General features: G+C 42.7%; 1 protein-coding gene across 1 annotated transcript in view; it reads right to left on the bottom strand.

Moving 5' to 3' along the window:
• Window positions 1-902: 902 nt before the first annotated feature.
• SEL1L3 (SEL1L family member 3) overlaps window positions 903-13,324 on the bottom strand; it is a 60,044-nt gene continuing 47,622 nt past the window's right edge. The window contains exons 21-24 of the mRNA XM_090035721.1: window positions 12,803-12,930; window positions 6,527-6,629; window positions 6,362-6,434; window positions 903-3,996 (exon numbers count right to left, since the gene is read on the bottom strand). Of these exons, the coding sequence (XP_089891847.1) occupies window positions 3,836-3,996; window positions 6,362-6,434; window positions 6,527-6,629; window positions 12,803-12,930 (465 nt within the window). The 3' untranslated portion in view covers window positions 903-3,835. The remainder of the gene's footprint in view (window positions 3,997-6,361; window positions 6,435-6,526; window positions 6,630-12,802; window positions 12,931-13,324) is intronic.

The raw sequence follows: 13,324 nt of genomic DNA on the forward strand, positions 1-13,324 counted from the left end.
ATTTACATTTTAAATGTAATTAGCACCCACTAAGGTCCCTTGATATTGCCAGTGGATCCTAAATATAAATGACACCCCTGCTATATGTTACAGATATTATGCAATCGACTGGTTAAATGAATTTAGACCTGCCACATGCACAAAGTAAGACTAGTCATACATGAAAGATAATTATCACAGAATTAACTGGTTAATCACGCAGTAGCTTTAGACCAGCCACATCTGCAAAGTAATTATCACACCCTAAAAATGGCTATTGAGCTATAAAAAGAGTTAACCAGCTACAAAGTTAGTGCAATAATTCTATAGCTGGTTTCTATCCCACTTTAATTTGAATGTGTAGCAGGGCCCTGAGAATCAGGCCACAAGTAAAGATAACTGCTAGATGGGCAACAACATGGTTTCTCATTCACAAATTCTCTATGACACAGAGTATAGCCATGAAATGTACTATATTGCAAATGAACCAAAACTATTCTATGATAAAGCTGTTTTTCTTACTTAAAATAATATAAATATTTTAGTAACAAGATACATGCTCAAAGCAGATATTCTGATAATGCTGCTGAACTGAACTTTAGAGCTGGCTAAGAATTTTGATCAATTTTTTCAAAAGAAAATTAAGGGGTTTTTTTACTAAATGAAAGTTTTTGCTAGAATGGTCTGTTGTCACAAAACATTTTCATTTTTGTCAAAAAACTAAGAAAAAAAATCCCAAACCTGAAATTACTCTTGTTTCTAGCATTTCCTTGTTTTTGGCCAAAAGAATCATGCTTGTTACCAGATTTAATAAGGATACTTGCACTGACTATATGTTTGAATGCCAGCTCATTGTTGCAAAATTTTGGGAGTGACTGGAATGTTAAGTAAAAAGACGAGACAAAAAACACACTTCCATACGGTTTCCAATAGAAAAATAATTTTATTTACTCTTGTAGATAAAGCTGCAAAAGGAAGCAGATTTAACTTTCAATTAATTAATAGATTGAAACAAGTACCTATAATTTACATAATTCCATATGTGTATAATACACATACAGTCACACTTTGCCTGCATCTATTCACCTCTCACAGCCTTAGAATCAGACACCACAGATTGTGCTCTGCTATTGCTACTAGTAAATTCAAGTATCCTGACTGGCCTGATTAGCACATTTATCAAATGAAAATGACTCCTAATTAATATTTTTCTTAAGGACAATTTACAATATGTTGTAAAATAAGAAAGAAATTTTCTTAGGTTCCCGCATAAGAATTTAAGAAGCAACTGCTGACTGACTTCATTGGCTATGTTCTCCCTCGCCGCCCTACCCATGCCACAGCTACAACTAAGTCCTGCCCACTCAGAACTGCACCAAACACTGACGATTTAGGACAAGTAAAGAGCTGGAACTGTTTCCCAATGTAACCCTTAGCCTCACCTAAGGTTGGCACTAGACCATGCATGCAGGGTTTCGAGTCACTTTGGACACCTCCCAAACTGTATTCTCTGCCCAGTTACTTAACGTATGTGCCTATGTGGGAATAAATGGGAGCGGCATAGTTTGTTGGCAGTGGTCCTGGAGTCAGGCAGGAGATTATGTAGACGTGCCCACTAGGGGTGTGCGAAGCGGGCCCTATTCAATTTGGATTTGGCTCAAATCAGGGACAGCGATTTGATTCATTGATTTGGATCACTGTCCCCAGTTCGATTTGGCCGAATCTGAAGATTTGATGCTGATTTGGAGAATCAGCGATTCAGACGTAGACACAGCTTTAAAAGTTTTCTGTACGTACCTTGAGGTAGCAGGCATGGCTTGTGATCGCTATGATGCTGGGGCACATTGGAGTGTCCCACAGGAGTGCAGGGGGCCCTTCACGTGCTCAGTGGTGAACCCAGAAATGGACCAGAAGCACTTCTGGTCCACTTCCGGGTCTGCCAGGGAGCGTGCTGTTAGCCTCCCCAGCTTGGCAATCGGTCACAGGGGGACCCTTGGTGCCCCCCCCAGACCCAGGAGGCACCAGTTACCAAGCCAGAGGGGTCTGGGGAAGCCTCCCAGCATGCTTCCTGGCAGACCCGGAAGTGGACTGGAAATGTTTCTGGTCCATTTCTGGGTCTGCTGCTGAGTGTGCTGGGGAGCTCCCCATGCTTCTGTGGGACACTCCATGTGCCCCAGCTTCGCAGCATTCACGAGCTGCTTGCTACCTAGAGGTACATGGAGAAAAACATTTAAAGCCCTTTCTCTTTCTGAATCTTCAAATCTTTCTGAATCGATTGAGAGGGTACAGATTCAATTCAGAGAGATTAAAGGGTCATCTGATTCAATTTGGATTCAGAGATTCAGCCACTGAATCGGGCCAAATCGAATCAGGGACAGAAGCTTTGCACGGCGCTCGTGCCTGCTGTGGCCCTTCCACGTCTTTTTTGTGAGGAAGCTACTCCTTATGTGCTGTGTGTCTCCTGGGCAACTACCCAATGATTTCAAAGCAAAAGGCTGGTAGCTAGGCCTCCAGTCTTTTGCTTTGAAGACTGTGTCTAAGAACATGTCCATAGTTACAAGAGTTTGCTGGTAAACCCTCCTCTTGGAATCACAACTTATGCTCAGGTCATGTCAAGTCAATTCTGAGGCCACTGTGACTGTTGGGGCACTTTAGATGCTCTAACAACCCTCCTCCACGCTGCCCTGTGCTTGGCTAGCCCTGCGCACTCTGTCCATTAAAGCCCCAGCCTGCCAGCTCTTCTTGGGTCTACCTCTTTTTTCCCTCCCCAGCACCCTGCATTATGGTGTTAGATATGCTTATGCTAGCAACTTATGCTAGCAAGATTTCTTTTGCTGATGCAGTTGAAACCAGTTTTCTGAATGGAATAGGCTTGATTGGCCAAAGGATTATTTTTCTGGCACACCTAAGTATGTCAGCACAGGTACTTGGGGCAAACTTAGAAATGCCATGAAACCCAAATATGCCGACAATGGAAACCCCTTTGCTTGACCCTTGGCAGCCATCCAGCCTGAACTTGGAACTTGGATCAATGCCAAAAGCCAATCTTGCTGCTATGCGTGAATACCGTCAGCATGTCTGGAGCACACCTGGGGACTAGTGATTGCAAGCTCAGGAAGTCAGTAAGCAGGAACCCCACAACTTCCTGTTCTAGATTTTCAGACCTTCTTCAGGCCTGTTCCCATCTCTACTGGCCATAATGAGAGCCAAGTCCAGAGGGAAAGACAAACACATAGCAAACTAAATTCTACAAGGGAGCCATTCAAACAGGAAATAAATCGTACAATGGTCACAAAATAAGTTTTAGATGGGAGAAAGGAAATTCTTCTGGCTTAAGCTAATTGAAGACAACCCTCAGGTTTGACCTAAATATCAGTATGGACATGCCACATTAAGATTTTGGCTAGCATATGATGTCAGTAAGGAATGTGATTCTTTATTCACATTCCTACTCCCTTTAACTGTGCTGGTATGACATTTGTGCGAGACGCATGCTGTTTGATTTAAAATACTAGATCCTAGGGTGAAATCTTGGCAGTGGGAACTTTGCCATTGATTTCAGTATGGCTGGAATTTACTCATTTTTTCTGTTCTAGCTGAAAATAAGACCATATTTACTTACACAGTGTAAGGAATTTTTCAATTTTTTGGATTTCTTAAAATTCTCACATTTTTTAATGAGAGATAAATAAGATCAGCTGATTTGTCCCAAAGTAAGTAACAGGAGGTGTTAGTCCATGAAGTGTATTATTAAAACCGTTCAATACAGTTTTCAGTTTCTAGCTTCGTAAACACTCATCATGTCCATAACTTTGTAATGTTTGTTTTAGGATTTTAATACCTTAAGAATTACACCTTAGCTGATCAAAACAGGATGTGGAGGGTTTAACTCCTGCTCTGCTAAATTGTTTGTGAGAGTAGATTCTTCTTGCTCTGTTGATGTTGTATCACTGGCATTTTCTGTGGAAGAAAGTTCATCTGAAGACTGTTCTTGCCTTTGTGCATGAGAATTGCTGGCTTTAGAAAAACACCAAAACAGAATATTGAAATTTAGTATAACATATTTTACTTCATTCTCTAAAAATAATAATGTTGTCAGTGTTTGCCCACTCTGTGAAGATGAAAAGATAACTGTTTTAAGTCTGCAAGAAGCTACAGTGGAATGAACACATTATTTCCATCATTTGCCCACATTCTAATTTTCTGGTCAAAGATTCAGTCTTGTTTTTAAAATGCAAGCTTGCTTGTGGTCTCAAATTAGTATTTTTATTTGTGGTTGATTGTGCTGTGCTCTTCACCTTTGGTGACTGATGGATCATTAACTATTATATATTGTGGTTTTTTTCCCCACTAGAACTCATTTTTCTCTGTGATATTACTTAAATCAAAAAATAAGATAAAAGTCATTTTAGATGACAGTCCTAAGAGACTAAAGTATGACATGTTTTCTCCTTTCTCCTTATCAGAAAAGAGAACATTGCACAGGATTTTCCAGTCCTCCTGATCTATTTTCAGCTATACAAGCTCTGCTTCAATTGATACTCAACTAGTATAAGGTCACTGAAGTATCTTACACATGCAGAGTAAATGAGAGCTGCTACTCAACCACTATTATGCAACTGGCTGGCTGTACCCACCTCTCTGCATCTGAGTACAGGAATACAGCTCATTGCATCTGGTATCTAAAGTCAAAGTCACTTAAAATCAAACTCATCAGTGATTACTCAGGCAGTACTATATGCTGGGAGATATAAGAACTATAAAGGAAATAATCTTTTTTTCCATTATCTCTCAAAGTTAATGCTATACTAAGAATCTCTTTTATCTAACACAGTTGGTCAGATATTAACAGGTTTAAACAAGCCATCAGTTTCAGGCTTTATTCAGAGCTCAGTAACAAATGTAAGGGTCAAGGAATTACTTACATGTTAAAAAGGCTTAATATATAGGGTAATGTGGGAGAGAGAACTGGTCTCAGCTATCAACCTAATTATTTATGTGAACCTTGAAATAAAGGTTGGATTAAAAATCCCTTTGATTGCTGCTTAATTTGATGCTAACTTCATGTTTGACATGAATTAGAAACATGAAAAATACTAAACTATTTCACTGGGGGTGGTGTTTGTTTTATTTCCATTATACTAATTTACTTTAATTTTCATGGCATGATCTATATTTGCAAACAGGAGGCAAGATATTGTTCACTAGTATGATTTCAAGAGAAGGAAAGACATCAGAGATAGGAAAGAAATATTCATGAGGCTGAATGGACTGACTTATAACATAGGAGTAAAGAGCTAAATGCAACACAATACAACATAATGCAATATCATTTTGATAAGCAATAACTAAGCAGGGTGGAACATAATGCAGGGAAAGATAATGATGGAGATAAACTGGATGTGATTAGGGCTATTCAAATTCAGAAGAAGCTAAAGAGACTGTAATTGTTCCAGTAAATCTCATTATTGTCTGTTTTTTCAGATGTTTTCTTGGGGTTTTTTTTAGTCTCCCAAGGAGACTGGTAGTGGATCATTTAGAGCATTTCAAAGCAGACTGGACAAAATACTACAGACAAAAATGTGAAAAAATTACTGTAACAGAGTGGGGAATTATGAGACATAATCTCCATTATAACTGCCCATATGCATGCTTCTACTCTGTGGTAAAAAGAGAGCCTCTCACTGAGGGGCAAGCTATCATGGGGTAGCATTCATGTTTTAGGATCAGTGCACATGCGACAGCTGAAATGCTGTAGGTCCCTGTCATCATTTGTCACAGCTATTTATTCATGTGCCCATCCCTTAGAAAAAGCATAGGAAAAGAATAGTCCTGCCCTGGCAGAGAAGTAGGTTGGAGGATTAGGTCTTTTCTATTTCTGTAATACTGTATTCAAAATCAGAGGAGCATACAGTTTTGAAAGTACAATTTATGTTAAAAATGGGAAGGCCTCAATAATAAAACACAAGTGCTTTATTAGTAATTTAACAGATGAAGCTAAAACTAGTAATTTAGGATACTCAAAAAGCCCTTCCAGCATTACAAGCATTATATTACGTGATCAGGATGTTTTTCAAGCAAAATGCAAACTGCCGACTATAACATAATCTAATATTAATATAAAATTCCAAATTACTTTTATGGCAATAAATTACTATGCAATATTTAAGGCCTGAGTTTGTACACTTATATCCCTGCAGATACTCTTTGAAGGCAGTGGTACGATTTCTAGATGTCAGATCAACTCTGGTGAAGTTTTACGGGCCCTTTATGATGAGACTGTAGCCCATTACTAGTTAACCAATATTGGAATTTCTGGAGTATCTTTTAAGTATTAAATTATTTTTTAGATTGTTTCAATCTTACCATAACAAACACTTACCAGATAGAGACTGAAAATACTGTACTGCAAATGCGATCAGTATTGAGACAAGAAAGGTTCCCATGAAGTAGATCTGTGGTAAGTTTAGAAATGTATGTTAGATCCAGTGCAAAGGCAACCAATGTATTGGCTGTACCTGTATTAATGAATATAAATAATACATACCTGAGTAGAAGGCAAAATGTTATTCCAGAAAACTCTTAAGTAAAAATAAAGCAATGCTAATGAGCACGGACTAATGGGATTCTGGTTGCTATGATTCCAGCACCTGGAAAAAAAAAAAAAAAGGTGCTGAATATTTAATAGTCGTTCTTTGTACTTTTGTATGCATTTACAATTTAACCATCTGAAAGGATTTTACCTTTTTTGTACCAGGACCCATTTGTAAAGATCGATGGCCAGTCTTGACCCAGAGCCCCCTGCCCCTCCCAGCCCTCCAGTGGGGACTGCCCGTGTCCTGTCCGGGCCAGAGCATGGTGGCTGCATCAGCTCTGGCTCGCATGGGCGGCAGTGAGGCTAATCTGGCCCCAGCATGGGCTGGAGGGAGGAGGAGAGGAGGCCTGCTGGCATCACACCAAGTAGCCTGGTCATGGCCCCTCCCACCCTCCAAACATCATCTCCCAGCTGCCCTGCCCCTGCAAGTATGGGCACCAACCCTGGTGCCACCGGCTCACCTGCACAGCTCCCTGCTTCCCCTGAAAGACCCCACCCCTTCCCCCCACTGAAGGGGCAGGCACCTTCCTCTACCACCTCTCCTGCCCTGCCACAGCCTTGGTGCCCAGCCACCTTCCCCCAGTACTGGCTGGCCCCTGCCACCGCCTCACACACCCATTCCCTCCACACAAACACAGAGCCCCCTGGACAGTCCCCAAGCCCTGGACCTCCAACCCCAGCTCCCCATACACTTACCCTCATCTAGTTGTTGGAGCTGCTCCCATGACCCTGCCCAGCTACACGCCAGCCATATGTGTGTGCATATGTGCCCGCTGCCTCCAATCACCCCAAGCAGCCCCTTGCAGGCTGGAATGCTGCCAGCCTGCAAGGTGAAACCCATGCTTTCCACATGTTTTTCTGGGACTTGCTTGTGACCCTTTCAAATATTCTTGTGACCCACTTTTGAATTGTGAACCATGGGTTGAGAAACAGTGCCCTAAAGTAAGGTATAAATTAGCCTGTATAAGAGTAAAATGAACCTTACTTTTACTCAGACTAAGTTATGCTTTACAACTTAGGGTTGTGACATGGGTTGGCAACCTATGGTCCACAGGCTGAATCCATCCCATGGAGCCTTTATATCCAGCCCACAGAGCTTAGCAGCTTTCAAAGCACTCTGGCAGTGGGGGACTTTGTTTGGCCAGGTGGTAGGGAGCTTTATCCATGCCATGGCTAGGAACCTTGCCTGCACCACAGCTAGATGGTGGAGAGCTGTGCCTGGATCACAACCAGCAATGGCTGGGTCCTAGAGCCTTGCACCTGAGCTGAGTCATTCTGGCTCATTGCTAAAAAATGCTGCTGATCGCTGCTTTAGAGAATCCTTCCATCCTTTTGGACAACCAGAATGAACTGTGTGAAAGCAGTGAAAGACTGCCAACACTCCAGTGATATGCTGCCCATATATTATCCTCACTCCAAAGTGGCCAGGTTACCTAAGTGAAAGTGAATCCTATCCTTTTAACTCAAAGGTTGATTCACCTGATTTAGGTAAGAGGGACAGGTAATAGTTAGCAGCATCTGAGAATCTCAAAGCATGATGAGTAAGAGCCCAGTCTAACTACAATGAACATGTAACCCAGGAAAAATACTTATGGATTATTATAAGAAAGGATGGTAGTGTTGCCCCGCAGAATCTTATGTTAGGTCACACAGTAATTTAAAGGGCAGAGCAGGAATAAGAATACTTATTTCAGTCTATTAGCCACTAACCCAACCTTCCTTACATATTTGGCAAGTTGCAGACTATTTTGCAGTGTGAGAAATAAAGTGATTGTTCCCAAAGGAGGTACAGAATTGAAAACTGCTTCTCTTGAAACACTGCAATGTTGAGTCCATCACAGAAGGAACAGCAGTATCTTTCTTGAAAGTGATCAATTCTGGCCACATCTGCATGAGATGCTGACTGCATAGTCATTACAGCACAGTCATTTAGTACTTGTATACACAGTTATATAAACAATTGTATAAACAAGTACTAACAGACTGCATGGTAACTGGAGTTACTGTGCAGTAGTGTTGCTAAACAGCTTTTTTGTGACACTGACTGCAGGAGCCTGAGACTACTGCACAGTAGTATTGTGTCATGCTTTCTGCCAGGAGGCACTACTGTGTGGTAGTCATGGGCTACTGTGCAGTCAGCATCTCATGTAGACATGGCCTTTGTGAACATAATATAGGAAACCCTCGCCATTCACAAAATCCAGATTCACGGATTCAAATACTCGCAGGGGAAGGCAGAGCCGGAAGACAGGCGGACAGCGAGCGTCAGGGACATGGAGGGGAGGCAGTGGCGGCATCTTCTCTCCTGGCAGCAGCCATGGCAGTGCTCAGGGAAAGGGGTCAGTCCCCAGGCACTGCAGGGGAGCCCCGCGAACAATAGTGGGGGAGCAGGGGAGCGGCTGTGGGGTCTGACAGGGAGCCCCATCAGTATTCGCGGATTTTGCCATTTGCGGGGATTTCCGGAACACATCCCCTGCAAATGGCGAGGGTCTCCTGTACAAACATAGGAAAGCAGTGCTAAACAGGACCTCACAAGATCATCTAGTCCAACCCCCAACATGAGTTACAAGTGAATAATGTCTGTGTTTGATTTGTAAAGCCAGCCAGTGTTGTAGACTTCTCAATCTTCACTAAGCATATTGTGTGACATGAGTGGCTTGAAACCATGAGACATGAAAGGACATTACTTTCTCAGTGATATTCTGATGAAGCATTTCCATGACCCTGATCTCTAGAGAACTGAGAGCATCCTTTGTCTAGGTTGCAGAAGAGAAGTTTTCTTATTTATCACTAGTTCTAATTCCTGGAAGATGGAACATGTAGAACTATGAAGATGGAACTATGTCTTTGGAGAAGCCTTTTTCTGATGGGATTTTAAATCAGCCAGTTGCCTAAATAAACAAAACTGTTTTCACCTTGCTGTCTTAAATGAATTTTGACTACAAACAGGGTTTGTCTACATGTGCATTTACTGTGCACTAACTTACTGAGCAGTACACAGTTTTTAAGCTGGCATCTACACATACAGGCTTTACAGTGCAGTAACATTGTATGCAGACTGACTTGGGAATAAAGTTAGTCCCAAGTTGATCCACACACACACAGTGTTGCTGCGCAGTAACACATCTACACATGTGTTACTGCACAGTAACTACTTGGACATAAATTTGATACCTGCATCATGTAGGTAGAAAATTTATGCCCAAATTGGTGCAAGTCACCATAGTTACCATGCAATAATAATACCCTAAATTACTGCACAGTAAGTGTACATGTGTAGACGTGCCCACAGAGACTAAATTCCTGAGGAAAGTAGGGGGACTTGGGTCCTTTGCAGTAGACTTGTGCTAAAAGTAATCTTTGACCCTAAGATACTGTGATAGGTGATATCCTGAAAAGGCATGGAAGTGGACATGTATGATGCGGGGAAGGGAAAGAAGGCAGAAGGGGTAGAAGAAAGGAACCAAATTGTATAACCATCTTCCAGTATCTTCAGCATCCATTTATCCAGTGCAATAAAAGTTATATCTAAATGGCATGGTTATGACCCAGACGCAGGGGGATCAGGGCTCAGAAACTGAGAGGCTACAATAATGTTGGTCTGGAAGCCAAGATGAGGGTCACAGTACCAGTGTATCAGTCTGAATCCAATGGTTCATGTCAGGGGATCAAGTGAGTACATGGTCAAGGCAAGGCCAGAGGGCTGGAGATGAGGAATCCATGAGATGAGGGTGCAAGGCAGAGGCGAGACAGGAGCAGGACACAGCAAGAAGAGGTCAAGATAGACATAAGACAGGAGCAAGACCAGGAGGTCCAGGAAAGAAGTGAGAGCACTGGAGTCGGGCACAGAGATCCACAACAATGAAAACAGGAGCACGAGCACTTTTGTAAGAGGTAGGCCCAGCAGCAAGTCAAAGGGTTTTATAGCCCACCCACTAGGGCCTGGTGGCTCTATGGGATCACATAATCTTCTATTGGGAACCTTGCAGGAAGGCTCAGACTGGGCTAGATCCAGCACCCAGTTGGATGCTTGATGGTGCTGGAAGACCTGGGTTCAAGCCCTGGTCCTGACACTAGAGTTTAGCTTCAAAGTCTGCCTAAACCCATGAAGTAAATGACTGCAGATTGCACATTCTGAGGGATATGAGTGAGTTCTTAGGAACTGGGGTGTGGGCAGTTGGGGAAGGTCGACTCATAGACAGGTGATTCCAGGAGCTGGGTTCCCAGGGAACTGGGAGTCAAGGCAAACCAGAAGCTGATGCTGAAGTCGTAGTTTCATAGGTAGGGTCAGAAGGGACCTGAGCAGATCATCAAGTTCAACCCCCTGCCACGGGCAGGAAAGAATGCTGGGGTCAAACGACCCTGGCTAGGTGATTATCTAGCCTCCTCTTAAAGATCCCCAGGGTAGGAACAAGGACCACTTCCCTTGGAAAGTGGTTCCAGCTCCTACCCGCCCTGACTGTGAAGTACTGCCTCCTGATATCCAGCCTGAATCTACTCTCAGTCAACTTACGGCCATTATTCTGTGTTACTCCTGGTAGTGCTCGAGGGAACAGGGACTCTCCCATTGCCTGCTGGCCCCCATGGCTAGTTTGTAGATGGCCACCATATCCCCTCTCAGCCTCCTCTTGTGGAGGCTGAACAGGTTCAGGTGCCATAGCTTCCACTTGTAGGGCCTGCCTTGCTGCCCCCTGATCATGCAAGTGGCCCTCCTCTGGACCCTCTTGATGCTGTCCACATCCCTCCTGAAATGCGGCACCCAGAACAGACACAGTACTCTACCTGCAGCCTGACCAGTGTCACAGAGTCAGGGTGAATCAGGAACCAGAGCCAAACTGGGGTACATTAGAGCCAGAATCAGAGTCAGGATATGCCAAAGTTCAGAGCCAATGAGATATACCAGTGTCTGAACCAGAATCAAAAGCCAAAGCTGAGGTTGAGTCAGAGATCCAATACAAGGAGCAGTAAAGCACAGGAAGGTCAGGAACAATAACTAAGTCTTTGCCCAGAGTACTGCAAGCTGGGCCTAGTTTTCAAAAGTTGAAGCAGGTGGAGTTTATCGTCTGTGGCCTCAGGGGATTGCCTGCCCTGGTTGCCTCATTAGGATAAGCTGGGCCCAGGGCATGATCTGGGCTCACTGCAGATGGTGCCTGTTTTTCTGCAGCCTCAGGGGATGAACTGTCCTGATTCTCTGATTGGGACTGGCTGATATGAGAGCTTTGACCTGGCCTTAGTGAATCCACTAAACAATTAATGAGTCCAGGAGGAGCACACACCAACTGCAGATGCTTCTTCAGTCTTATGAAGGGTTTTTAAACCCAAAAGATAGCCAAAAACTTTGTTTTCTAGCTATTTAGTTGGTCTAATAAAAGATAACAGATTTACGCAAAGAACTTTGTCTGCCTATGTGCTTAGACCAACACAGCTACAACCTGCACCCCACTAAGCAGTTAAGGCATTCACCAGGCCTATTTGTGGCATGCTTACTCCCACTCCTGGAGGGACATATCCTGAAACCAGCAGGTCTGGGGGAAGTCAGGCTGACAGTTATGGAAGGGGCCTGCTTGGGGTGAGAGAAGAAAATGGAGAAAGTCAAGGAGGTTAGGAGGAGCAGGGAATGTGCACCATGCTTAATGTGCTTAGTGTGGGGTACAAGGAGAGGACAGAGGTGTTTTATTTCTTATGAAAATGGAGCTTAGGATGTATATTGATATGCCTAGCCCAAATCCTCCTTTGACTGAAGATCTAACCTTGGGCTTTCACTGAAGTCTGGCACATGTAAGACTGATAGGAGCTGAACAAATTTATTTGAAGAGCTGGAAAGTGTTTAAAGGAAATATGTAGAGATACCTGCAACAGCTCATCTAATAGCCTCCTCTTTTCTCCTGGGTATGTATGCTATTCCCCTCAAGAGGAAGAAACAACTTTGGCCTTTTGCAGATTTGGCAATGGATACAAATATAGCAGATACAAAATACTGGTGTCTAGTTTAGGAACAAAGAGATAGGAAGAGGCCTCCTGTTTCCCTTGCTATCACAGGCAATCATCGTACGTACTCTCCCTTCCCTGGTTTGGCAGGAACACACTCTTGAGAGTGGAGCATTGAAGCTTGCGAAACGTGATACAGGTGAGCAAGGATAACAACTCCAACTTTTTGTACTGACAAGTGAAAATGTTATTCAGATAGAAAATGCAAGAGGCTGATTCATAAAGAAAATAGAGACTTACCTTTGATAAAGCTGCTGAAGAATGGAAATGTTATTTGAACGAAGAGTCCTATCAATTTCTAAGTGATCTAGAATGTGAGGTGGTATGGATCTGCCCTCTTCCATGAGGAGGGCCAAATTAAAGAATCCCTAAAAATGAAATATATACATAATACATAAATAAAGATGAACACATAGAGAGCCCTGTCCTGTACCACTGAAATTTGATTCAGCTACTGAACAGTGTGTAAACATTTACAATAGTCTTTTCAAACCCTAGAGCAGTATGATTTTATGATCTTTGCTGAATAACCATAAGTTCCTTCCCCCCATATAAGTATGTAGTCATATGAACAGTGTATTTACATGAAAAAAAACGTTTTTGTTGTGATGATTTCCCAGAAACTAGCATTTCTAGACGCCTGCTGAATACAATAACACATGAAGATTTCATCATGCTGATAAGTGTCATCTACTACAGACATTCAGTAGTAGAAACTGAAAGCAGAACTGGACTAAACTCTGCTCCCACTTATTCCCATTT

This window comes from Crocodylus siamensis, chromosome 2 (genome assembly GCF_052110815.1).
Source record: "Crocodylus siamensis isolate JL-2025a chromosome 2, ASM5211081v1, whole genome shotgun sequence".
Taxonomy (NCBI): domain Eukaryota; kingdom Metazoa; phylum Chordata; order Crocodylia; family Crocodylidae; genus Crocodylus; species Crocodylus siamensis.